Source organism: Muscardinus avellanarius, assembly GCF_963383645.1.
Source record: "Muscardinus avellanarius genome assembly, chromosome: 16".
Classification (NCBI taxonomy): Eukaryota; Metazoa; Chordata; class Mammalia; order Rodentia; family Gliridae; genus Muscardinus; species Muscardinus avellanarius.
This window is the reverse complement of record NC_137802.1, coordinates 34142842-34170561: the sequence shown is the minus strand read 5'-3', so window position 1 is coordinate 34170561 and position 27720 is coordinate 34142842. Positions and strand designations below refer to the sequence as shown.

Genomic DNA, 27720 nt, shown 5'->3' with positions numbered 1-27720 from the left:
TGTTTCAAAATAAAGAATAAAAAATAGGGCTGGGGGTGTAGCTCGGAGGTCAAATGCCCCTGGGTTCCATCCCTAGTATGGGGAAAAATAAATAAATTGCCAAGTATAAAGAAAGCTTATAAAACTGGCTATGTTTTGTCTTTTGGTAGTACAGGGGATTGAATATGGCATTCTACCTCTCTGCTACAACTCTTGCTCTATTTTTTTATTTGGAAACAAGATCTCACTAAGTTGTTGAGACCCTTAATTAAGTTGCTGATGCTGGCTTCCAACCTGCAATTTTCCTGTCAGCTTCCAAATACTGGGATTACAAGCATGCGCTATCTAAAATTGGCTATAACATATATATCTATATATATTTTTTGTATGTTTGGTACTACAAATGAAGCTCAGGGACATTCGACCTTCGAGCTACACTCCCAGCCCTATTTTGTTCTTTTTATTTAGAAACAGGGTTTTACTGAGCTGCGGAAGGCCTCACTAAGTTGCCAAGGGTAGCCTCGACCCTGCAATCCTCCTGTCTCAGCCTCTCAAGTACTTGGATTACAAGTATGCTCCACCATACCCTGCTAAAACTGGCTGTATTAAATTTTTAAATTTTTTATTGGTTTATTGTAGTCATATATCTTAATGGAGTACAAGATGGTAGAGGCATACGTGCATACATCATTTAAAAAATTTTTTATTGGTAATTTTTTTTTATGGTACTAGGAATGGAACCCAGGGGCATTCTACCTCCGAGTTACACTCCCAGCCCTATTTATTATTTATTTTGAAACAGGGTCTTACTAAGTTGCACACGGCCTCACTAAGTAGCTGAGGCTGTCCATGAACCACGGTCCTCTGTTTTCAGCCTCCCAAATGCTGGGATTACAAGCATGCGCCACAATGCCAGGCTAAAACTTGCTATATTAAAATAAAATAATTGTTCACCAAAAGATAACATTAACCAGGCATCGTGGTGCCCACCATGTAATCCTAGTACTTGGGTACTTGGGAGACTGAGAAAGGAGGATCACAGGTTCAAGGATAACTTCAGCAAGTCAGTGAGACTTTTGGCGGCCTAGCAAGACCCTTTCAAAACAATAAAGTAATGATTAAAAAAACAACAACAGCGCCAAGCATGGTGGTGCACACTATTAATCCCAGAATTGGGAGGCTGAGACAGGATCGTGGTTCAAGGACAGCCTTAGCTACTTGGTGAGGTCCTGTGCAACTCAGTGAGTCCTGTTTTTGAATAAAGAATGAAATATAGGGCTGGGAGTGTCACTTGGAAGTAGAATGCTCTTGGGTCCCAATTCCAGTACCACCAAAAAAAGTAAATAAATAAAATAAATAAACCAACAACTGGGGTTGTAGCTTGAGAGTAGAATGCCCCTGGGTTCAGCTGGGTGTGGTGGTGCATGCGTGTAATCGCATACTTAGGAGACCAAGTCAGGAGGATCACGGGTTCAAAGCCAATCTAGGCAGCGTAGCAAGGCTCTCAGAAACCTAGTGAGACCCTGTTTCCAAATAAAGAAATAAAAAATTGGGCTGAACTGGGGGTGTAGCTTGGAGGTAGAATGCTCTAGGTTCAATCCCCAGTGGGCCCCCCCCCCAAAGATATCATTAAGAGAGTGAAAACCTAAATCATAGAATGGCAGAAGAAATTTGTAGTACATATATCTGACAGAGGACCCATTTTGCATCTAAAGAACTAAAAATTAATAGCAAAAATAACATTTTGTACATTTGTGTGCTTTAATGATGAAAGAACTTTAATATTCAAAAGGAAAAGCTGGGCATGGTGGCGCATGCTTGTAATCCCAGTATTTGGGAGACTGAGACAGGAAGATCGTGGTTCGCTGACAGCCTCAGCCCTTTGCAACTCAATGAGACGCTGTTTCAAAATAAGGAATAAAAGGTAGGGCTGGGAATGTTGCTTGGATGTAGAATAGCCCTGGGTTCCATTCCCAGTAACACACACACACACACACACACACACACACACAAGGAGAATATTCAGAGGCCAGTCAGACCTCATTTTGTGTGCAGGGAGGAAATGATATTTCATTATACATCCATTAAAATGACTACATGAAGCCGGATGTAGTAGCACATGCTTGTAATCTCAGGATTTGGGAGGATGAGACATGATGATCACAGGTTCCCGGCCAGCCTTGGCCACTCAGTGAGACCCTTTTTCAAAAAACTAAATAATAGCCCAGCACGGCGCCCACTTATAATCCCAGTACTTGAGAAGTTGAGACAGAAGGATCGCAGGTTAATGGCCAGGCTCAGCTACTTATTGAGGCTCTCTAAAACTTTGTGAGACCCCCAGTACTACAAAAATAAAATAAAATAAAAAATAGGGCTGGGGGTGCAGCTCGGAGGTAGAATGCTCCTGGGTTCATCCCCAGTAACACCCCCTCCCGATAAAAAATTAAAAATAGGGCTGGGAGTGTAGCTCAGAAGTAGAATGCCCTTGGGTTCAGTCCTTAGTTACAAATAAATAAATAAATAAATACTACATGAAAAAGATAATGATATGGGACAATTAAAACTCATACAAACTGAGTGTGGTACCACATGCTTATAATCCCAGTACTTGGAAGGCTGACACAGGATCACAGGTTCGAGGACAGCCTCAGCCAGTAGTGAGAGACTCATCAACCTAGCAAGACCCTGCTTCAGAATAAGGTTGGGGATGTAGCTCAGAGGTAGAATGCCTCTGGGCTCATTTTCCAGCATCAAAACCACAAAACAAAGCCAGGTGTGGTGGCGTAAGCTTGTAATCCCAGCATTCGGGAGGCTGAGACAGGAGGATCCAGGTTTGTGGACAGCCTCAGCTACTTAGTGAGGCCCTCTGCAACTTAGACCTGGTTTCAAAATAAAGAATAAAAAATAGGGCAGGGAGTGTAGCTCAGAGGTCAAATGCCCCTGGGTTCCATCCCCAGACTCTCAGAAACAAAAAAAAAAAAAACAGAACTCTCCTACAATGTCAGTGGGAATATAGATTGATGTACCATTTTGGAAAACTAGCATTACCTAATAACGGAACAGATAAATATATTTCTATATATTTTCTATAATTCATTTATTCCACTTAAAGATACATACACTTAGTGTGTGTGTGTGTGTGTGTGTGTGTGTGTGTGTGTGTGTGTTACTGGAGATTGCGCCAGGAGCATTTTACTTCTGAGCTACACCCCCCAGACCTATTTTAATTAATTAATTAATTAATTATTTTGTGGGTCTGGGTATGGAACCCAGGGGCATTCGACCTCTGAGCTACACCCCCCTTCCCTATTTTTTATTCTTTATTTTGAAATGGTCTCACTAAGTTGCAGAGGGCCCCCAGGACCACGATCCTCTGGTGTCAGCCTCTGGAATGCTGGGATTACAAGCGTGGGTCACCATGCCAGGCCTAATTTTATTTTGAAACAGGGTTTCGCTAGGTTGAGGAGAGTCTCACTGCTGCTGAGGCTGTCCTCAAATCTGTGATCTTCCTGTCACAGCCTCCCAAGTACTGGGATTATAAGCATGTGCCACCACTCTCCTGGCTATACTTATATTTTTATAGCAACACTGTTCATAATAACCAAAAAGTGTAAGCTGTCCAAATGCCCATTAGTGGGAGAATTAAAATTGAGTACTGGCTTTACAAGCATGTGGTGATGCATGGTTGTAATCCCAGTACTTGAAAGGCTGAGACCAGGAGGATTGCAAGTTGGAGGACAACCTCATCAAGTAGTGAGACTTTGTCAGACTTGGTGGCGCATGCTTGTCGTCCCAGTACTTGGGAGGCTGAAACAGGAGGATCGAGAGCTTCATGGACAGCCTCAGCTACTTAATGAGGCCCTTATTTTATTTTCAAAATAAAGAATAAATAGGTTTGAGAGTGTAGCTTGAAGTTAGAGTGCCCCTGGGTTAAATCCCCAGTACCACACACAGACACACAGACACACACATGAAGAAAAGTAGTGAGATTCTCATCAACCTAGGGAGACCCTCTTTTCTTTCTTTCTTTCTTTCTTTCTTTTTTTTTTTGGTGGTACCAGGGGCTTTCTACCTCTGGGCTGCACTCCCAGACCTATTTCATATTTTATTTGGAAACAGGGTCTTACTAAGTTGCTGAAAGTCTCACTAAGTAGCTGAGGCTGGCTTGGAACCTGTGCGATCCTCCTGTCTCAGCCTCCCAAGTACTGAGATTACAAGCATGTGTCACCATGCCTGGCTACCCTGTTTTAAGATTAAAATAGGGTTGAGGGTATAGCTCAGAGGTAGAATGCCCTTATGTTCAATCCCTAGCTCCAGAGGAGGGGGGGAAAGATAGTCATATGGTGAGATTCAGTGAAAATAAGGGAACAACAACTGCTTGAACCAATATGAGTGAGTCTGATATCAAGTAAAAGAAGCCAGTCACAGTACAGTAGTCTCCCCATATCCAAGGTTTAATCTGTGGTTTAATTTACGTACCATCAATCATGATCTAAAAATAATACATGGTAAATTCTTGAAATAATTCATAAGTTTTAAATTGTGTGCTGTTTTGAATAGTGCTATGAAATCTTTCCCTTTTCAGTTCCATCCCACTCAGTGTGAATCATCACATTGACCAGCATATCTGTGTCATATATGCTTTGAGTCACTTTGTAGCTGTTTTGATTATTAGATGGACTGTCTCAGTATGACAGTGTTTTAGTTCAAGTAACCCTTATTTTACATAATAATGGTCCCAAAACACAAGAGTAGTCATGAAAGGAGGCACCATGCCATAAAATATGGAAGGACAGATTGGTTTGTACTATGTGACAATGCTGCAGGGCATATGGGAAAGCACAGTATATAGGGTTTGTACTGACTGTAGTTTTCAGGCATACAATGGAGTCTTAGAACATCGCCTTTTAGGATAAGTGAGTAGTACCAGAGGCTCCCAAAACTCACTTTCCTCACAGCTTATTCATGACAAAAGAACTAACAATTCTACTTATTAAGTAGTTAAATTTAAGCAAGTTAATATTCAGTATATCTTAACAACCTAAATTCTGTTTAAAAATGCACAAAAATTAAGCCAGACATGCTGATGAATACCTGTAATCCCAGTACTTAGAAGGCTGCTACAGGATTGCAGGTTCCCTACCAGCCTCAGCAATTTATGAGGCCCTCGGCAATTTAGTGAGACCTGTTTTTTTTGTTTGTTTTGTTTTTAGTACTGGGGATGGAAGCCTAGGGCATTCTAACTCTGAGCTACAATCCCAGCCCCATTTTATATTCTTTATTTTGAAATAGGGTCTCCCTAAGTTGCAGAGGATATCATTAAGTAGCTGAGGCTATGAACCACAATCCTATAGGATTATAAGCATGCACCGTCACAACACCTGGCTGAGATCCTTTTTTTTTTTTTTTTTTTTTTTTTTTTGTGGTCTTGGGGTTCCTGGAAACCCTTCTACCTCCGGGCTACACTCCCAGATCTATTATATATTTTTATTTGGAAACAAGGTCTCTTAAGCCAGAGAGGCTGGCTTCAAACCTGTGCGATCCTCCTGTCTCCGCCTCCCAAGTGCGGGGATTATAAACGTGCACCACGACGCCCAGCCTCTGAGATCCTATTGTTATACTCAAAGTCTGGGACCCCAGGGTGACAGAGACCACCACCACACACAGTAATGCAAACAACAAGAAGGGGTTTATTGGGGAACTAGCTCGAGCTAGGGTCCAAGTCCCTCCAATGCAGTGGAGTCTTGACAAAGACTCCGAGTCTTTGTTCCAAGGCAGTTTTATACTGTACAACATGTCAAAACCTTAGAATCAGAGTGAGCATTACCATCCTCATTTCCTGTTCCATATTATGTACATTACTTTTATTATTTATTTATTTATTTGGTGGTACTGGGGCTGGAACCCAGGGGCTTTTCTACCTCCGGGCTATATTCCCAGACCTATTTTATCCTTTATTTGGAAACAGGGTCTTACTAAGTTGCTGAGAGCCTCACTAAGTAGCTGAGGCTGGCTTCAAACCTGTGTGATCCTCCTGTCTCAGCCTCCCAAGCGCCTGGATTACAAGCGTGTGCCACCATGCCCGGCTTGTATGTTACCTTTTTTTTTTAGTGGTCTGGGAGTGGAACTCAGATGCATTTGACCTCTGAGCTACACCCCTAAGTTGCGGAGGACCTCACTAAGTAGCTGAGGCTGTCCACGAACCTTGATCCTCTAGTCTCAGCCTCCTGAATGCTGGGATTACAAGCATGTGCCACCACGCCCGGCTTTGTACGTTACTTTTAATCACAAACATTGGAAAGAGCTGCATAAAGACACATTGAAAATAATGTGCAATCTAGTAGATGGTACAGTGTAATGCGTATGTTGAATATTATTCCTCTCAAATTTAAAATACCGTGCAGTGTCCTGTGGCACTTAGTACCAGATAGATAAAGAATAACAACATTGAATACTTAGTTGACTAATTGTAAATTTTAGAGTAGATATTGTCTTGAATTCTTTTTCTTTTTTTCTTCTTCTTTTTTTTTCCCCCCTGGGGATGGATCCCAGGGCATTCTACCTCTGAGCTATACCCCCAGCGCTATTTTTGGTTTGTTTGTTTGTTTGTTTGTTTGTTTGTTTTGGTGGTACTGGGGTTCCTGGAAACCCTTCTACCTCCGGGCTACACTCCCAGACCTATTTTATATTTTTATTTGGAAACAGGGTCTCTTAAGCCAGAGAGGCTGGCTTCCAACCAGTGTGATCTTCCTGTCTCCACCTCCCAAGTGCCGGGATAAGTGTGCGCCACCAAGCCTGGCCAGCCCTGTGTTTTTATTCTTTATTTTGAAACAAGGTTTCACTGAATTGCAAAGGGCTTCACTAAGTAGTAGCTGAGGCTGTCTAAGAACCGAGAACCTCTTGTGTCAGCCTCCTAAATGCTGGGATTACTGATTTTTTATTTATTTATTTATTTACTTACTTACTTACTTCTTCTGAGGTTCCTAGTGCTGTAGAAAGAAGATAACTACAAGTTTAGATTATTTATTTAGAAAGTAATGAATGTATAGCAGTGGTCATTGTGCTAGGTATTAATACAGTAGTGACTCTCTTCTCAAAGAATATAGATGATAGTGAGTGACATAGTTAACAAATGACCCCTTAAGTGACTGCAGGGAGGTCTGTATGCTACTCTATAGGAAAAGCACTCTGTGCCATAGGAAAACTTAACTGGGAGACAGTCTTTAGACTTTAGAGTCAGGAAAAGACCTCTGAGGAAGTAACATGTTAGTTGAGGCAATTTAAGTTACAGTTTAACCAGGCAAAGAATCATGGTGCTGATGCTTCATTGGAGGCGCCAGCATATCATGTATGTATGAGAGTCACAAGCTCAAAGGAAGCTTAACTACTCAGGAATGTAGGGAGGGTGAAAAAAAACAATAAAAGACGAGGGATGGGCAGATAAGTTTTAGGAATGTATAAATTGCATTAAAGATTTTTGATTATATTCTTTTTTTTAATCGGGTCCAGGGATGGAATGTAGGGGCATTCAACCTCCAAGCTACACCCCCTGCCCTATTTTTTTTTTTTTTTTTTGAAACTGGGTCTCACTGAGTTGCAGAGGGTCTCACTAAGTAGCTGAGGCTGTTTGAGAACCTCGATCCTTTGGTCTCAGCCTCCCAAATGCTGGGATTACAAGCGTGCACCACCATGCCCAGAGGTATTCTTCCTCCAAACTACACCTGGAAGCAAGATAAACCCAGGGGCATTATACCTTCAAGATACACCCCCAGCCCCATTTTATTTTGATTTTGAAACAGGGTTTCACTAAGTTGCTGAGAGTCAAGTTAAATTGCTGAGACTTGTCTTGAACCTGTGATCTTCCTGTCTCAGCCTCCCAAGTACTGGGATTACAGGCATGTGCCACTATGTTCAATTTATATCTCAGAATTTTTACCTCCACTGTACCATTAGTACAAAGTTCAGGTGGAATTGGTTTCTCTACCCTCTTCCTTTTTTTTTTTTTTTTTTTTAAAGATACAGGGGGTTGAGCCCAGCAGCTTTCTACCACTAAGGTACATCCCCAGCTATTTAATTTTAAGACACGGCCTTGCTAACTTGCAATCCTGGAACTTGCAGTCCTCCTGGCCTCAGCCTCCTGAGTCTGGGATTATAGACCATAATGCCTGGCTTCTATTAGCACTCCTGTCCCTTCTAATCAACTGTTCAAACAGTAACCAGAATGATTTTTCTTTTTTTTTTTTTTTTTTGTGCGAGTCTGGGGATGGAACCCAGAGGCATTTGACCTCTGAGCTACATCTCCTGCCCTATTTTTTATTTTTTATTTTGAAACAGGGTCTCACCAAGTTGCAGAGAGCCTCACTAAATAGCTGAGGCTGTCCATGAACCATGATCCTCCAGTCTCAGCCTCCAGAATCCTGGGATTACAAGTGTGCGCCACCACACCCAACCAGAATGACCTTAAATCCCAGCATTTGGGAGGCTAAGACAGGAGGATTGTGGTTTGCAGACAGTCTCAGCTACTTAGGCCCTTTGCAACTCTGAGACCCTGTTTCAAAATACAGAATAAAAAATAGGGGGGGAGTAACTTCCGGGAAGATGGCGACCGAGAAAAGCGGGGCTTAAGAGCCCCGCTAACAAACAATCTCCATTACCACAAAATCAGCGCCTTTCATAGCCAGAAAACACCATCACCAGAGAAACAAAAAAAATCACCAGGCTCCAGAGAGAAAGCAGACTGAGAACAGAGCTCAGAGCCACAGAGGAGATACACCGGCCTCACGCCTGAGGACGCGGCAGCAGTGCCATACTGCCGGCGGCAGCGGCGAGTTCACCGGACGGCTACAGCAAGCCGAGGTGAGCCACTGCGGAACAGCCAGGCGGGATTTCTCGGTGCAGGGAACATCTAAAGCTCCCAGTGGCTGAGCTCAGCACACGCTGCAGGGACTCAGAGTGGAACTCAAAACCAGAGAAGAAAAAATACGCCAGCCTCACGGCCGAGGGCATGGCAGCAGCGCCATATTGCCACCGGCGGCAGCAGCAACGAATTCACCAAGTCCGGTACAGTTACATCTGCGTACTCAAGAACAGTGAGTCAAATTGCGGGCCCCAGAGGAGAAATCCCAGTACTGTACTCCCTGGGACTTGACCCAGTGGGGGAGTGGTGGTGGCAGAGATATCACACCATAGGAGAACGTGCAACCTGGCACCCCCCCATAGTCTAAAGCAGCCTCTATCGACTCCCTGGGTCGGAGACTCTGTGATACAACCCAGTAAAAGAGTAGTGGGGTCAGAGATACTACAGACTCGAGATCCAGAGCACCTTAAGCGAAGTCATAGTGACCCAAGGGAAGAACCCAGAGAAGGCACAAACTCCCAAAATCATGGGAAAGAGGAATAACACTGGAGCAATGAATGCCCACAACCCCACAACATCAGAACCCGATAAAACAAAAAATCAGAGATTTCTAGAAGATTAAATCAGGAAAATAACTGTAGAAATAATAGAGGTGCTTCGAAAAGAATTCAGAGACAGCCAAAAAGAGATAAAGGATGCAATTAATGAAGTAAAGGCCTCAATTCAAAGCATGAACAACCGATTAGATCACATGGAGAACAGAATCTCGCTCCTAGAAGATGATCATTCCAAAAATAAACGCATAGTTTCTAATCTAGAAAAAAATATCCAACAGCAGGAATCTGACATTGAAGAAATATGGGCCCATTTTAAGAGAGCTAACCTAAGAATAATTGGAATAGAGGAGGGAAAAGAAAGTGAAACCAAAGGGATCAACAATCTCTTCAAGGAAGTAATAGCAGAAAATTTTCCAAACATAGAGCAAGAGGTTGATACACAGGTCCAGGAAATTTATAGAACTCCCTTTAGACAGGATCGGAGAAGAGGATCCCCATGCCACATAATTGTCAAAATGACCAATGTGGAAGCCAAGCAGAGAATCTTAAAGGCAACAAAAACAAAGAGCCAAGTGACATTCAGAGGCAAACCAATTAGAATCACTCCAGACTTCCCAAACCAAGTCATGAGAGCCAGAAGGGCTTGGAGTAACATATTCCAAACTCTGAAAGAAAACAACTTCCAGCCAAAAATTCCCTACCCAGCAAAACTTTCTATCAAATTAGAAGGGGAAATAAGAAGCTTCCATGACAAACAGAAACTCGAGGAATTTATATCTTCAAACCAGCGCTAGAGAAAATACTCAAAGAGATTAACTACAAAGAAGAAATAGGTAACACACACCAGAACCAGAGAAACAAGATTTTCCATCCAACAGACAACTAAGATTGGTTATCTGTGGAGATTCATTATTTGTTCGTCTTTTACCTATTTCTAAATTGTATTGTTTGCCTTTATTGTTGTTAATTTTTAGGATGTCTAGTTGGAATATTAATATACCTTCAGATATAGCATTTGGAAATATTTTATCCAATTCTATTAGTAACTTTTAACTCTGTTTACATTGTCTTTGGATATACAATATTTTTTTTATTTTTTAGGGAGTTTGTATACTCTTCTGTTGCCTGTGCCATTGAAATCATATCCAAGAAATCACTGCCAATTTTAATGTTGTGAGGTTTTATGACCCAGATTTTCTTCTAAAAGTTGATAGTCTTAAGATTTATATTTAGGTCTTTTATCTATTTTGAGTTAATATTTGTATATGGGATTAGGTAGGGGTCCAATTTTATTCTTTTCCATGTAAGTATTATTTTTCAACAATATTTAGTTAAAAGATTATTATTTTCACCACCAAATGTTTGTGGAACCTTGTCAAAAATAACTTTACAATATAGGGAAGAATTTAGCTCTAGGCTTTTATTTAACTCCAGTGGTTTATATATCTGACTTTAGAACAGTACTACACTGTTTCAATTATTGTAGCTTTATATGGTTTGAAATCAGAAAATATATATCTTCTAGCTTTGTTCTTTTTCAGGATCGTTTTGGGTATCTAGAGTCCATAATTCCATATTAGGATAGATTTTTTTTCTGAAAAATAAATATATAAATATATGATAGTTTCACCTAAAAAAATAGAAAAAAATATTCTCTGGTAAGAAAGAAAGCAAAAAGAAATATTGAAATGTTATCTTTAAGTTATCAAAAGCTTGGTATCAGACAAATGAAACTGTTATGTGAAATTATCATTTTCAATTTTGGATAAATTGCTATAATACTAGATGTCAATCACTAAGCCAAGCATGGGAAGGAGGGATGGGGAGGGAATGGGGTGGGGATCGGGTGGGGGCTGACTGGGCGATGTGTGCATGTATGTCTACAAAAGTTTGTATCCCACTATAATGTATGAACACAGTGCACCAATAAAATAAAATAAAAAATAGGGGGGGAGGTGTAGCTCAGAGGTAGAATGTCCCTGGGTTCCATTCCCAGTACCACAAAAAAATAAATCGTATCATGCTTTTCACTAGTTTAAAAATCTTTAAGTGGAATTGGGTATGGTGATGCATGCTTGTAATCCAGTATTTGGGAAACTCAGACATGAGGAGCACAGGTCCACAGCCGGCATCAGTAATTTAGTGAGGCCCTCTGCAAATTAGTTAGAGCCTGGTTCAAAATAAAAGAATAAAATAGAGCTTGAGTTGTAGCTCAGAGTTAGAATTTCCTATATTAAGTGCACACAGACACACACACACACACACCTCTGTGAGTATTAAATTATTTTTCTGGGTGTGGTGGTGCATGCTTGTAATCCCAGTACTTGGGGAGCCTGAGTCAGGAGGATCACAGGTTTGCTGCCAGCCTCAGGTAACTTAGTGAGGCTGTCCGCAACTTAGACCTGTTTCAAAATAAAGAATAAAAAATAGGGGCTCAGAGGTTAGAATGGTCCTGGGTTCAATTCCCAATATCGCAATTTTATTTATTTATTTTTAATTAAAAATTTTTTTTTGTGGTACTGAGGATTGAACCCAGGTGCATTCTGAGCTACACACCTGGCCTTATTTTTCATTCTTTATTTTGAACAGGGTCTTTCTAGGTTGCAAAGGGCCTTATTAGTAGTAGCTGAGGCTGTCCGCGAACCTCGATCCTCCTGTCTCAGCCTCCCAAATGCTGAGATTACAAGCGTGTGGCACCATGCCCGCCTCCGATTTTTATTTTTATTTTGAAACAGAGTCTTGCTAGGTTGATGGGAGTCTCACTACTTGCTGAGGCTGTCCTCAAATCTGCAATCTTCCTGTCTCAGCCTCCAAAGTACTGAAATAACAGGTGTAGGCTATTTCACCCAGCTGTGAACCTATTTTTATCTAGGAAAATTAAACATTTTAGTATAAAAGAGTACTGGTGTCTGTTATGGGGCATATTTTTAAACTGTAAGACTGTAACTTTCCTAAATTCTGTTTTCTAATCTCATTTAGAACACACCAATTTTCAGTCATTAAGGGATACTGTGAGTTGTAGAACACATAAAATTGAATTTGTTTTTATTCATCAAATGAGTATAGGGGGAAATGGTTATGTAACTTGTTTTCATTTCTTTTCTTTTATAAAAGAAATTCTACAAGCCTTAAATTGGATAATGATGAGTCAGTCATTTTGGTAAGAAGCTAAGATTTTTTTTTTTTTTTTGTGGTACTGGGGATGGAACCCAGGGGCCCTCTACCTCTGGGCTACACTCCCTGACCTATTTTATATTTTATTTGGAGACAGGGTCTCTTAAGCCAGCTGAGGCTGGCTTCGAACCTGCATGATCCTCCTGTCTCAGCCTCTCAAGCGCGGGGATTACAAGTGTGCGCCACCATGCCCAGCTTAGAAGCTAAGAATTTTTATCTTAGTGTTTTTGGAGTATGTATGTATATTTTTCTTAATAATTGTATTTATGGTTCTGGCCTAGATCAAAAAAGTTTATCACATTTTTTAGCCCTCAGATAGGAACTTAGTTATAAATTGTTAGCTTTATTTTCCTTGAGTTATTCTGCATTGGGTAATAGGTAAACATGACAATGATAATAGTGAATTTTACTGTATACATTGCCAGCAACTTATTTTCTATAGCAGAAGAGTCATTTCCATAACAACAAGCCTTGCCTTATAGAGGTTTTAATACTAAGGTGAACATCGAGTCATTCCATGAGGATAACGTCTCTGCTTCCCTTCCCGAGCGGGGTGGCCTATCTCCTTCCCTTCAGCAGGCGGCATGGAGTTTTCACAGCACTCAGTATACATTCACCATTACTCTGGGTACTGAATTTGATCTGGCCTTTTTTTTTTTTGGTAGTGCTGGCGATTGAACCCAGGGGCATTCTACCTCCAATCTACACTCTCAGCCCAGTTTTTAATTCTTTATTTTGAAACAGGGTCTCACTAAGTTGTGGAGGACCTCACTAAGTAGCTGAGGCAGGCCATGAATCTGAATTCTCCTGGCTCAGCCTCCCAAGTACTGGGATTACAAGTGTGCACCACCATGCCTGGCTTGATCTGGCCTCTTGTGACTGATGAGTTGTGCCTAAGAGTGTGCTGAGCTTGTAATGTGCTTGCCCTGCACAGAGTAAAGTAGTTTTTTTTTTTTTTTTTTTTTTTTTTTTTTTTTTTTTTTTTTTTGGTGGTACTGGGGTTCCTGGAAGCCCTTCTACCTTCTACCGGGCTACACTCCCAGACCTATTTTTTACATTTTCATTTTGGAAACAGGGTCTCCTAAACCAGCGCGCGCGGCTGGCTTCGAACCTGCGCGATCCTCCTGTCTCTGCCTCCCAAGCGTGGGGATTACAAGCGTGCGCCACCACGCCCGGCGAGTAAAGTAGTTTTAATTGGCCAATTTGGAAAATGAACTCTAGACCCTCTCCTCTTTTTTTTGGGGGGGGGTGTATGGTACTTGTGAAGAAATACAGGGACATTCTACCTCCTAGCTATACCCCCAACCCTGTTTTATTATTTTATTTTATTTTATTTTGCAGTACTGAAGATGGAACCTAGGGGCTTTCTATCTCTGAGCTACACCCTCAGCCCTATGTTTTTATTCTTTATTTTGAAACAGGGTCTAGTTAAGGGCTGTACTAAGTAGTAGCTGAGACTATCCATGAATGGCGATCCTCCACAATCCTCCTGTCTCAGCCTCCCAGATGTTGAGATTACAGGCATGTGCCACTGCTCCCAGCTTATTTTATTTTGAAACAAGGTCTCACTAAGTTGCAGAGAGCCTCAGTAACTTACTAAGGCTGGCTGAGAACTTGTGATCTACCTGTGAACTTCCTGGTACTGGGATTAAAGGTATCCACCACTACCTGGCTCCCTGTCCTGTTTTTATTTATTTTGTTTTTATTTTTGTGGTTCTGGGAATGGAACCAAGGGGAGGGGCTTTCTACTTCTGGGCTACACTCCCAGAGCTCTTTTATTTTTTTTTTTCAAAACAGGATCTCAATAAGTTACTGAGAGCCTCACTAAATTGCTGAGGCTGGCTTTGAACCTGCAATCCTTATGTCTCAGCCTCCCAAGTACTGAGATTATAAACTGTATGCCATCACGCCCAGCTTCCCTGTCCTCTTTTTATAACCCATGTTATAAACCAGGTGTGGTGATACATGCTTATAATCTCAGTACTTGGAAGCCTGAGATAGGAGGATCCCAGGTTCAAGGACAGCCTGAGGAGTGGTGAGACTCTCATCAACCTAGTGAGAATCTGTTTCAAAATAAAAATTAAAAATACAGTTGGGCCAGGTGTGGTGGCGCACGCTTGTAATCCCCGCACTTGGGAGGCTGAGACAGGAGGATCGTACAGGTTCAAAGCCAGCCTCAGCTACTTAGTGAGGCTCTCAGCAACTTAGTGAGACCCTGACTCCAAATAAAATAGAAAATAGGACTGGGAGTATAGCCCGGAGGTAGAAAGCCTCTGGATTCCACCCCCAGTACCACACACACACACACATACACACACAGAAAAATACAGTTGGGAGTCAGGCATGGTGGTGTATGCTTGTAATCCTGCGCTTGGGAGGCGGAGACAGGAGCACCATGTAGGTTTGAAGCCATCCTCAGCTGGCTTAAGAGAACCTGTTTCCAAATAGGTCTGGGAGTGCAGCCCGGAGGTAGAAAGCCCCTGGGTTCCATCCCAGTACCACCACCAAAAAAAAAAAAAAAAAAAAAAAAGAGTTGGGGGGTATAGCTTGGAGATAGAAAGCCCATAGGCTCAATCTCCAGTACCACATAAAATAAATAAAACTCATGTTCTCATCAGTGAAGCAGTATTAAATGTCTATAATAAAAAGTGAATTTTTATAACAAGTTCCTTCCAAAGCACTGTATTATTTATGTACAGTTAAAATAATTTGTTGACCAGGTATGGTGGCACATTCCTGTAATTTTAATATTTAAGAGGCTAAGACAAGAGAATTACAGGTTTGAAGTTAGCTTCAACAACTTAGTGAGGCTCTCAGAAACTTAGCAAACCCCTGTTTCCAAATAAAAAATAAGATAGGGTTGGAAGTATGTCCCTGAGGTAGAAGGCCCCTGGGCTCTACCCCTCCATACCATACATACACACAAGTATTTTTTTTTAAATTGAGGGGAGAAAGGCAGTAATATTTGTTTTAAACTAGGTTAGATAAAAATTTAAAACTTAAAAATGTTCTAGATAACAATTCTAGAAAACACAGTTAGAAATTCTTCCATCCTTTGTTATTACAGACAAGCTCCACTGTTAAGAGTACTTGTGAAATATGTCCAGAACTGAATTGAGGGGTTTTTCTCCTTAAATTTGTGTGTGTGTGTGTGTGTGTGTGTCTCTGTCTCTCTCTTCTCTTCTCTCTCTCTCTCTCTCTCACACACACACACACACACACACACACACACACACACACACACACACTGGGGATTGAACCAAAGGCAGTCTACCTTCGAGCCCCATTTTATTTCTTATTTGGAAACAGGGTCTTGCCAGGCTGATGAAAGTCCCACTACTTGTTGATTCTGTCCTCAAACCTGTAATCCTCCTGTTTCAGCCTCCCAAGTACAGGGATTACAAGCGTGTGCCACCTTGCTCAGTTGAATTAAAGTTTTCTTAGATGGTCTTCAGAACACTAGTTAGTGGAGTCCCATGTGTTAGCATACACTTGTAGTCCCAGTACTTGGGAGTCTGAGAAGGATTGTAGGTTCACAGCCAGCCTCAGCTACTTAGTGAGGCCCTCCACAACTTAGTGAGACTCTGTTTCAAATAAAGAATAAAAAATAGGGCTATGGTATAGCTATAAGAGGTAGAATGCTCCTGGGTTCAATCCCCAGTACCACAAGAAAGCAACACTAGTGGAAGCCAGGTGTGGTGGTGCATGCTTGTAATCCCAGCATTCGGACGGTTGAGACAGAAGGATTGCGGTTCATAGACAGCCTCAGCTTCTTGGGGAGGCCCTTTGCAACTCGGTGAGACCTTGTTTCCAAATACAGAATAAAACTAGGGCTGAGGATGTAGCTCGGAGGTAGAATGCCCCTGGGTTCCACCCCCAGTATCACACATACAACACACAAAAAAAACACTAGTGGAGCATATTGACCAGCTGTGTACTTTGGACACTGTCTTTGTTATTGTTTTGATTTTAAAATAAAAATTTCCTCTGATGGTGCTGGGTATTGAACTTATGGTCTTAGGCGTTTATTTGGTGCTAAGTCTTGGGTATGGTAGGCAAGTACCCTACCATTGAGCTACATCCCTAGCCCTTGTTTTGATAATTTTTAAACAACTGTCCTGTTTTGTTTAGTCCCCCCACACACACACACACTTTGGTACGGAGGATTGAACCCAGGGCATTTTACCTCTGAGCTATAACTTTTTTTTTTTTTTTTTTTTTTGGTGGCACTGGGGATGGAACCCAGGAACAATCTACCTCAGAGCTACACTCCAGACCTATTTTTTAATTCTTTATTTTGAAACGGTCTCACTGAGTTGCAAAGGCTCTCACTAAGTAGCTGAGGCTGGCCATGAACCTGGATCCTTCTGTCTCAGCCTCCCAAATGCTGGGATTACAAGTGTGCGCCACCAGGCCCGGCTTCCCCCAGTTCTTATTTTGAAACAGGGTCGCTCATATTTGCTGAGACTGGTCTGGAAACTACAGTCCTCCTGTCTCAGCCTCCCAATTACTGTGATTGCTGCCATACTTTGTTTTAACTCATTTTGTCCTATCATCCTAGATTTGGAACACCTATAAAAACAAGTAGTCCAGCATGGTGGTACACACCTGTAATCCCAACTTTTGGGAGGCTGAGACAAGAAGGACCACCAGTTTGAGACCAGCCTCAGCTTCTTTAGTAAGCCCTCTGCAATTTAGTAAGAGCCTGTTTCAAAATAAATAATAAAAAATAGGGCTGGGGATGCAGTTTGGAGGTCGAATGCCCCCGAGTTCCATCCCCAGTACCACAAAAACAAAAAACCAACAACAACAACTTAAAGGTGAGCAGAGGAAAGGTGATGCATACCTTTAGTTTCAGTACCTTGGGAGGCTAAAATAGGAGGATTCAGTTTTGAGATAAGCCTCAGTAACCTAGTATGATTCTCAGCAACTTAGGGAGACTCTGTTTCATTTCTTTTCTCCCCTTTCCCTCTTCCCTCCCTCCCTCTTTCTTTCTTCCTTCTTTTCCCCCTTCCCTCCCTCCCTCCTTTCTGTCTTTGTTTGTTTGTTTGTTTGTTTCTTATTTATTTCTATACTGGGGTTGAAGCCAGGGGTATCCTACTTCTGAGCTACACCCCAGCCCTATTTTATTTTTATTTTGAAACAGGCTCTCACTAGTTTGTGATGAATTTCACTGCCTGCTGAGGCTGTTCTTGAACCTGTGATCCTTCTGTCTCAGCCTCCCAAGTACTGGGATTACAAGTATGCACCACCATACCCAGGTGGGAGACCCTGTTTCCAAAAAAAAAAAAAAAAAAAAAGCTGGGCATGGTGGTGCTCCCCCTCTGGGGATCTGACCCAGGGCCTCATGCATACTAGGCAAGCGCTGTACCTGGGCTACCTGGGCAGTCCTAAGTATCTTACATATATCAATTTCTCACAATTATATAAAGCTATTAAATTGTTAATATGAATTTTAGAAGTAGTTAAATTAGTGTTGCTGGGCGTGGTGGTGCACGCTTGTAATCCCCGCGCTTGAGAAGTGGAGACAGGAGGATCGTGCAGGTTCAAAGCCAGCCTCGCTGGCTTAAGAGACCCTGTTTCCAAATAAAATATAAAATAGGTCTGGGAGTGAGCCCTGAGGTAGAAGGGTTTCTAGGAACCCCAGTACCACCAAAAAAAAAAAAAAAAAAAAAATTAGTGTTACTTTTTTAATGTGGCAATTTCTTGGTATTAGTTTGTAATCATTACCAGCTTTGAATCACACTCATCAAAACCAATTATTAGCTGGGCGTGGTGATGCAGGATTATAATCCCAGCATTCCGGAGCCTGAGACCTGGAGGATCACGGTTTGTAGACAGCCTCAGCTACTTAGTGAGGCCCTCTGCAAATCAGTGAGATCCGGTTTCAAAATAAAGATAAAAAATAGGTAAGGGGGTGTAGCTCGGAGGTCAAATGCCCCCGGGTTCCATCCCCAGACCCACACAAAAACAAACAAACAAAGAGACCCTGTTTCCAAATAAAATATAAAACAGGTCTATGAGTGTAGCCCGGAGGTAGAAGGCCCCTGGATTCCATCCCCAGTGTCACCAAAAACAAAACCAAAAACAATTATTAAATCTATCAGTTGTATTCATCAAATATAGAAATTAAGTTTAAAAATATTTTTTATTTTTATTTCAGCTTTACCAGCAAGGACGCTTATGTCAACTGGGCAGCGAATTTTGTGAATTAGAAGTTTTTGCTAAAGTATTGAGAGCTTTGGATAAAAGGTAAAATTTAAAATTTTTTTTAAATATACATAAGATTTGCTATTTTAATCACTTTTAAGTATGTGATTCAGTGACATTGAGTATATTCACCTTATGAAGCCATCAACATTATTCATTTCCAGAGTGTTTTCATTATCTCAAACAAAAACCCTGTGTCCATTAAATGAGTTTCTCACTCTTTCCTCCCAGTAGCCCTGCAGCTGCCATTCTGTGTTTTTTTTTTCTTCTTCCCCTTCTCTTCCTCCTCCTCCTCCTCCTGTGTGTGTGTGTGTGTGTGTGTGTGTGTGTACTAGTGATCAAACCCAGGAGCATTCTACTTCTGAACCATACCCCCAGTTCTATTTTATTTTAAAACAGGGTCTCATTAGGTTGATGAGAACCTCACTAAGTTGCTGAGGCTGTTCTTGAACCTGCAATCTTCCTGTCTCAGCCTCCTAAGTACTGAGATTATAGGCATGTGCCACCACACATGACTAGCTAGGTACCCCATATTAAGTAGAATCCTATGCTTGTTCAGTTACATTTGTTTCATTTCACTAGTGTAATGTTTTAAGGTTTATCTGTAAAGTGTCAGAAATTTATGTAGTATGTGTCAGGAATTCCATTTTTTTCTAGAGCTGGGTAATACTCCATTGTATGTTCTATATTTTGTTAATCCATTCATCTGTTGGTGATTTGAGTTGTTTTCATCTTTTTGCTAATGTGAACATGAGTATACAAGTAACTCTTATACAAGTAACTCTTTGACCTCTTGCTTCTAATTTTTTAAGGGGGGGCTGAGGATATATATATCCAAAGTGGAATCGACGTAGATCATATGGTAATTCTGCTTTCAAATCATTTCTTAGGAACCTCTATACTATTTTCCATGAATTCACCTTTTTTTTTTTTTTTTTTTTTGGTGGTGGTACTGAGGATGGAACCCAGGAGCATTCTACCTCTGAGCTACACACCCAGTCCTTTTAAAAATGTTTTATAGCTGGACATGGTGATGTACCCTTGTAATCCCAGTACTTGGGAGGCTGAGACAGAAGGATCAAGTTTGCAGACAGCGTACTTACGTACTTAGTGAGGGCCTCTGCAACTTAGTGAGGCCTTATTTCAAAATAAAGAATAAAAAATAGAGCTGTGGTGTAGCTCAGAGGTAGAATGCTCCTGGATTCCCTCTCTAGTACCAAAAAAAAAAGTTTTTGTTTTGAAACAGGATCTCATGAAGTTGCTGAGAGTCTTGCTACCTTGCTGAGGCTGACTTTGAACCTGTGATTCTTCTGTCTCAGCCTCCCAAGTATTGGGATTACGGGTGTGCGCCACCATGCCCAGCTCCTTTTTTGTATTTTTGTTTTGGCAATACTGGAGATCAAACCCAGGGGTATTCTACCTCCAAGCTACACCTTATCCCTATTTTTTTTCTATATTTTGAAACAGGGTGTTACTAAGTTGTAGAGGGCCTCCTAAAAATTAGGGCTTTATAGATATATCAAATTGATTTCATATGGTAACCCTTTAACTTTTTTTTTTTCCTTCTTGTTCTGGGAACGTGGGGGTGGGGGGGATCAAGCCCCAGGGGCATTCTACCTCTGAACTACACACCCCAGCCCATTTTACTTTTTGTTTTCTTGTTTTCTTTGTGTGTGTGTGTGGTACTGGGGGTGGCACCCAAGGGCTTTTCTACCTCCAGGCTATACTCCCAGAACTATTTCATATTTTATTTGGAAATAAGATCTCACCAAGTTGCTGAGAGCCTCACTAAGTAGCTGAGGCTGGCTTTGAACCTGTGTGATCCTTCTCTCTCATCCTCCCAAGCGCTGTATTATAAGTGTGCACCACCATGCCTGGCTCTTACTTTTTGTTTTGAAACAGGATTTGCTAGATTGCTGAGAGGCATGCTAAGTTGCTGAAGCTAACCTTGAACTGTGATCTTTCTGTTTCAGCGTCAAGTACTAGATTATAAGCATGTACCACAACTCGCAACTTTTTTTTTTCGGGTCTGGGGATGGAACCCAGGGGCATTTGAGCTTCCAAGCTACATCCCCTGCTCTGTAATATCAATCAATCAATTAATTAATTAATTAATTAATTATTTGGTGGTACTGGGGTTCCTGGAAACCCATCTACCTCCAGGCTACACTCCCAGGTCTATTTTTCTATTTTTTAATTTGGAAACAGGGTCTCATAAGCCAGTGAGGCTGGCTTCGAACCTGCCTGATCCTCGTGTCTCAGCCTCCCAAGTGCAGGGATTACAAGTGTGCGTCACCATGCCTGGCTATTAGTCTTTATTTTGAAACAGGGTCTCACTAAGTTGCCGAGGGCCTCACTAAGTAGCTGAGGTTGTCTTCCATCCTGCACCACCATGCCCGCTTTCTTAGGAACTGCCAAACTATTTTTCATGGAACCTGTACCATTTTATTTTTTGTTTTTTTTATTTTTTTGCGGGTCTGGATATGGAACCCAGGGGCATTCAACCTCCGAGCTACACCTCCTGCCCTATTTTTTATTCTTTATTTTGAAACCGGGTCTCACTGAGTTGCACAGAGCCTCACTAAGTAGCTGAGGCTGTCCGCGAACCACGATCCTCCGGTCTCAGCCTTCCAAACGCTGGGATTACAAGCGTGTGCCACCACGCCCGGCTACCTGTACCATTTTAAATTCCTGTCACAAGTGTATAAGAACTCTAGTCTTTGTATATACTGGGTTTTTTTTTGTTTTGTTTTGTTTTGTTTGTTTTTGGTGGTACTGGGGGTGGAACCCAGGGGCCTTCTACCTCTGTGCTGTACTCCCACACCTATTTTTATATTTTATTTGTTTAGTGAAACAGGATTTCACTACATTGCTAAGAGCCTCACTAAGCTTCTGAAGCTTACTTTGAACCTACAGTCCTCCTGCCTCAGCCTCCCAAGTACTTGGATTACAAGCTTGCACCAACATACCTGGCTTTACCAGTACTTTTTTGGGGAAAAAAAATATGTTGAGCCATTTTCTTGGTGTGAAACGGTATCTCATTGTGATTTTATTTGAATTTCCTTAATCTCTAATGATATTAAATCTTCTTTTGAGTAATGTCTTTTCAAATCTATTGCCCTTTTTTAATTGGTTATCTTTGCATTATTGGATGATAGTTGATTTTTATTTCTTTTCAGTGCTGGTGATTAAACCTTACACATGCTAGGCAAATGTTCTACCAGTGAGTTATGTCCCTAGTCCTATAATTGATTTTTTTGGTTTGTTTTTTGTTTTTGTGGTACTTGAGATTAAACATAGGTGCATTCTACCTCTGAGCTGAGCTACATATCCAGACCTATTCTATGTTTTATTTTTTTGTGGTACCAGGGCTTGAACCCAGGGACATTTTATCTCAGAGCTACAATGCCCAGGCCTGTTTTTAATTTTGTGAGAGTGTGTGTGTGTGTGTGTGTGTGTGTGTGTGTGTGTGTGTAGTAGGTATTGGGGAATGAACCCAGGGGCATTCTGCCTCTGAGCTACATCCCCAGCCCTATTTTTTTATTCTTTATTTTGAAACACTGAGTTGCAAAGGGCCTCATTAGTAGCTGAGGCTGTCCTTGAACCAAGATCCTTCTGTCTCAGTGTCCCAAATGCTGGGATTACAAGCATACGCTACCACACTGGCAGTGTTTTCAATTATTTATTTTTTAAATAGCATCTCACCAAGTTGGAGGGGGCCTCACTAAGTAGCTGAGGCTGGCTTTCATCCTGTAATACTCCTGTCTTAGCCTCCCAAATACTGGAATCACAAGCATGCACCACAAACCTGGCATTTATTTTTTATTTTGAAACAGTATCTCACAAAGTTGCTTAGGGTCTTGATAGGCTGCTGAGGCTGGCCTGAATCTATGATACTCTTATCTCAGCATGCTAAGTACTGAGATTATACAGTTGATTATACAGTTGTGTGCCACCATGCCTGGCTTTCCTGTAATTGATTCGTAAAGCTGATTTTAAAAGTTAACTTCAGCTGGGCATGGTGGCGGATGCTTGTAATCCCAGCATTTGGGAGGCTGAGATAGGAGGATTGTGGTTTGCAAACAACTTCAGCTACTTCGTGAGGTCCTTTGCAACTCAGTGAGACCCTGTTTTAAATAAAGAATAAAATAGGGCTGGGGGTGTAGCTTGGAGGTAGAATGCCCCCCCCCCTGGGTTCCATCCTCAGTACTGCAAAAAAAAAAAAAAAAAAGTTAGCTTCATCCTTCATTGCCATCAAATTATGCACTGGGTTCTTCCTAAGTGTTAAAGGATCATTCAGTGATCCATTGAGTAAAGATGGCAGGCTAAATTTTAAAGTACTGTAGCCTCATATTTCATAGAGCAAAACATTTTATATTATTTCCTCTTGAGGAATAGTCATACTGTTATTAATAGAGAAAAACCAAGCCGGGCATGGTGGCACATGCTTATAATCTCAGCATTTGGGAGACTGAGATAGGAGGATTGTGGTTTGGGGACAGCCTTAGCTACTACTTAGTGAGGCCCTTTGTAACTCAGTGAGACTCAGTTTTAAAATAAAGAATAAAAACTAAGGCTGGGTAGGTGTAGCTTGGAGGTAGAATGCCCCTGGGTTCCATCTCCAGTACTGTAATAAAAAAAAGGGGGCGGGGAGTGGAGAAAAACCACTAGATCTCTGAAAGAACAGAAATAAGATACCGTAGTTGGGTGTGGTGGTACACACCTGTAATCCCAGTTCAGGAGGCTGAGACAGAAGGATTGCAGGTTCGTGGCTAGCCTCAGCTACTTAGGCCCTCCACAACTCAGCAAACCCCTGTTTCAAAATAAAGAATAAAAATAAGGCTGGGAGTGTAGCTTGTAGGTAGAATTTTCCTAGATTTTCAATCCCCAGTACTACAAAAAAAAAAAAAAAGAAAGAAAGAAAGAAAGAATGAAAGAAAGAGAAAAAATAAGATATCTTTATCAAACAACCAACAACTTTTTTTTTTTCTTTCAGACATTTGCTTCATCATTGTTTTCAGGCTTTGATGGATCATGGTGTTAAAGTTGCTTCAGTCCTGGCCTACTCATTCAGTAGACGGTGCTCTTACATAGCAGAATCAGATGCTGCAGTAAAAGAAAAAGCCATTCAGGTTGGCTTTGTTTTAGGTAAGCAATGGTAAAATAGGGGAACATTCTATCTTGTGACAGACTTGGATGTAAACCTAACAAGCAGATTCCTCCAATAATTTCCCAATGGTTACATAGAGAAATTATGAGGATCAGTAGAACGGTCTATGATTTATTAAGCATTAGCTCTATGCCAAGCAGTAGACTAGGTATTTAAATGTTAAACATCTTCCTCAATCCTTACTACATTCCAAGGAGGTGATGACACTAATAATCTTTTACATGTGAGGAGACAACTCAGAAAAGGTGAGTAACTGGATTTAGTTGCATAATAAGTAGTGTGGTGAATTTAGAATCCTATATGTATATGATTGATTCCAAAGTGCATATCTTTCTACTATGTCATGCAGCTACTAACTTTTTTACTTGCTTATTCTATGTTGTGGCATGAGAATTAATCCTTTTAAGTCTCAGCTTTCCAAGATCTAAAATGAAGGTTATATCTAATTTCTTGTATTATGAGGATAGTTAAAACAAATGTAAAAGCAAGTCAATGTGTTGTGGCACAAGCCTGTAATTCCAATACTTGGCAGACTGAGATGGAGGAGCATAGCAACTTTTGAGACCCTATTTCAAAATAAAAGTTAAATAGTGCTGAGGATGTAGCTCTGAGGTAGAATGCCCCTGGGTTCAATCCCTAGTACCATACACCCAAAAGTACAAATAAATAAATGAATAAGTAAATAAATAAATAAATGCAAAAGCATTCTTGGAAAGTGTTATATGCTATACATGAAGATTTTTTTTTTTTTTTTTTTTTTTTTTTTTTTTTTTGGTGGTACTGGGGATGGAACCCTTCTACCTCCAGGTTACACTTCCAGACCCACTTTATATTTTTTATTTGGAAACAGGGTCTCTTAAGCCAGCGAGGCTGGCTTTGAAACAGCGTGATCCTCCTGTCTCCAGCTCCCAAGCACGGCTCATAAAGATGTTTTAAAAAGCTGGGTGTGGCCGGGGGTGGTGGCGTACGCTTGTGATCGCACAGGTTGGAAGACAGCCTCAGCTACTTAGTGAGGCTCTCAGCAAGTTAGTGAGACCCTGTTTCCAAATTTAAAAAATATAAAATAGGTCTGCGAGTATAGCCCAGAGGTAGAAAGCCTCTGGGTTCCACCCCCAGTACCATACACAAAAAAATAAATAAATAAAATAAAAAGCTGGGTGTGGTGACTCTTGGCTTGTAATTCCACTACTTGGGAGGCTGAGACTGGAGGATCACAGATTTCTAGGACAGCCTTAAGCTGGGTGAGGTGGTACACGCTTGTAATCCCAGTGCTTGGGAGGATGAGACAGAAGAATCACACAGGTTGGAAGCCAGCCTCAGCAACTTAGTAACTTAGACACTGTTTCTTTTTTTTTTTTTTGGCGGGTTTAGGGATGGAACCTAGGGGCATTTGACCTCTGAGCTGTTTTACCCCCTGCCCTATTTTTTATTCTTTTATTTTGAAACAGGGTCTCACTAAATTGCAGAGGGCCTCACTAAGTAGCTGAGGTTATCCGCGAACCGCTATCCTCCGGTCTCAGCCTCCCAAATGCTGGGATTACAAGCATGCACCACCATGCCCGGCTTAAACCCTGTTTCTAAAATAAAAGTAGAGAAGAAAAAAGGGCTGGGGTGTAGCTCAGAGATAGAATGTCCCTGAATTCAACCTTCAGAACCACACACACAAAAAAGAAATAATTTTTTAAAATAACAGCCTTATGGAAATATATAATTCATATACCATACAATTTACCCATATAAACTATACATTTCAGTGGTCTTCAGAATATCACAGTTTTGTAAACTAAAGTAAGTTTTAGAACATTGTCATCGCCTTAAGAAGAAACATATACCCATTAATAGCTATTTTCATTTCCCTCTAACCCCAGGCCACCATCAGTCTACTTTTTGTTTCTATAGACTTACTTATTCTAGATATATCATACAAACAGACTCATAAAATACATTCTTGTCATTAGTTTTATTTAGAATGTTTTCTAGTTCTGTCCATGTTGTAGAGACAGACATAAAAATTGTATGCCGTGTGATTTTTTTTGATCATGTATACATTGTGTAATCTGTTCAAATATTTATCATTTATCTTTTGTGTGTGTGTGTGTGTGTGTGTGTGTGTGTGTGGTACTGGGAGTTAAACCCAGGGGCATGCTACATCTCAGCCCCCCCCTTTTTTTTATTTTGAAACAGTCTCACCAAGTTGCTAAGATCCTTACTTAGTTGCTGAGGTTCTATGCAAACCTACAATCCTCCTGCTTTAGCCTCTCAAGTACTAGGATTACAGGCATGTGTCACCATGCCCAGCTTTGTCGGTTTTTTATGGTGATTTTTTTTTTGGTGGTACTGGGAATAGAACCCAGGGGCAGTCTACCTTTGAGCTACACCCCCAGCCCTATTTTTTTTTTTTTTTTTTTTTGCAAATCTGGAGATGGAACCCAAGTGCATTTGACCTCCAAGCTACACCCACTGCCCTGTTTTTTATTCTTTATTTTGAAACAGGGTCTCACTGAGTTGCAAAGGGCCTCACTAAGTAGCTGAGGCTGTCCGCAAACCGCGATCCTCCAATCTCAGCCTCCCAAATGCCAGAATTACAAGTGTGCAGCACCACGCCCAGTTCACCAGGTTGTTTTTTTTTTTATGGATAATAGTAACTCCAAGAATCAGCTACCACAGTAGGGCTTGAAGAAGAACCAAGGGGAAATATTGGAATTATGGCGCCTCTGGCCCCGACACTGGGCGGGTGACCCTTCGGCGACCCCTTCTCCACCCGGAAGGACCCTGTGGTCCAGGCCTCTGGCCCCGACCCTGGGCAGGTGGGCAGGCGCTGGCGGGACACCCCTAGGCGACCCCCTCTCCACCTGGAAGGACCCTGTGGTCTGAGACTCTGCCCCGACCCTGGGCAGGTCGGCAGGCACTGGCGGGACACCCTTTGGCGACCCCCTTCCTACCCGGAAGGATTCTGTGGTCTGGGCCTGTTGCCCTGACCCTGGGCAGGTGCACAGGCGCTGGTGGGGCACCCTTAGGCGATCCCCTCCCCACCCGAAAGGGCCCTGTGGTCCTCTGGCCCTGACCCTGGGCGGGTGGGCAGGCGCTGGCGGGGCACCCTTCGGCAACCTCTTTCCACTCGGAAGGACCCTGTGGTCTGGGCCCCTGGCCCTGACCCTGGATGGGTGGGCAGGTGCTGGCGGGGCACCCCTAGGCGACCCCCTCCCCACCCAGAAGGACCCTGTAAAAAAGGAGAAGAAAAAAGGAAAATATTGGAGAGGGGTCAAGGAGGCCGTGGTGGATTCCAGGATACTGGAGATGCAGACAAAACTTATCCAAATGAACTGGAATTATTGGAAAAATTCCCCTCTAAGGAGGACTGCTTCTTCTCTACATTGTTAAGAATCTTGGACATCACCTGTAAGGAGAGAGACTTTAGCGGAGACCAAGGAGAAAGGCGGTGCTGAAAGCAGTCTCTGTGTTGGCGGTGGAGACTTGTATTCAGGAGAAGCAGAAATCGGAGCCTACCAACCTTATTTTTATTTTTTATTTTTGGAGAAATTACACCAAAGGTCGAATGCTACCGTCACACATGCTTAGGAACACTGGACAACATTCAGAGTGGAAAAAGAGCTTGGGAAAGATTTGAAATGGTGGAGGCAGTGGCAATGGCAGTGGCCAGTACTCAGGGGAGGCAGAGATCTGATGCATTACACCTGGAACCTTTGAAGTAATGACCCCAGAGGCAGAATGCTACCACCACGCACCGTTGAGAATGTGGGACAAATGGTTGG

General features: G+C 41.8%; 1 protein-coding gene across 1 annotated transcript in view; it reads left to right on the top strand.

Annotated features, from left to right (window-relative positions):
• Window positions 1-27720, top strand: part of APPBP2 (amyloid beta precursor protein binding protein 2) — a gene marked incomplete at both ends in the record, with an annotated part of 77081 nt that overhangs the window by 7870 nt on the left and 41491 nt on the right. The window contains 2 exons of the mRNA XM_080713481.1: window positions 18731-18819; window positions 23774-23925. Coding sequence (XP_080569607.1) covers window positions 18731-18819; window positions 23774-23925 — 241 coding nt within the window. The remainder of the gene's footprint in view (window positions 1-18730; window positions 18820-23773; window positions 23926-27720) is intronic.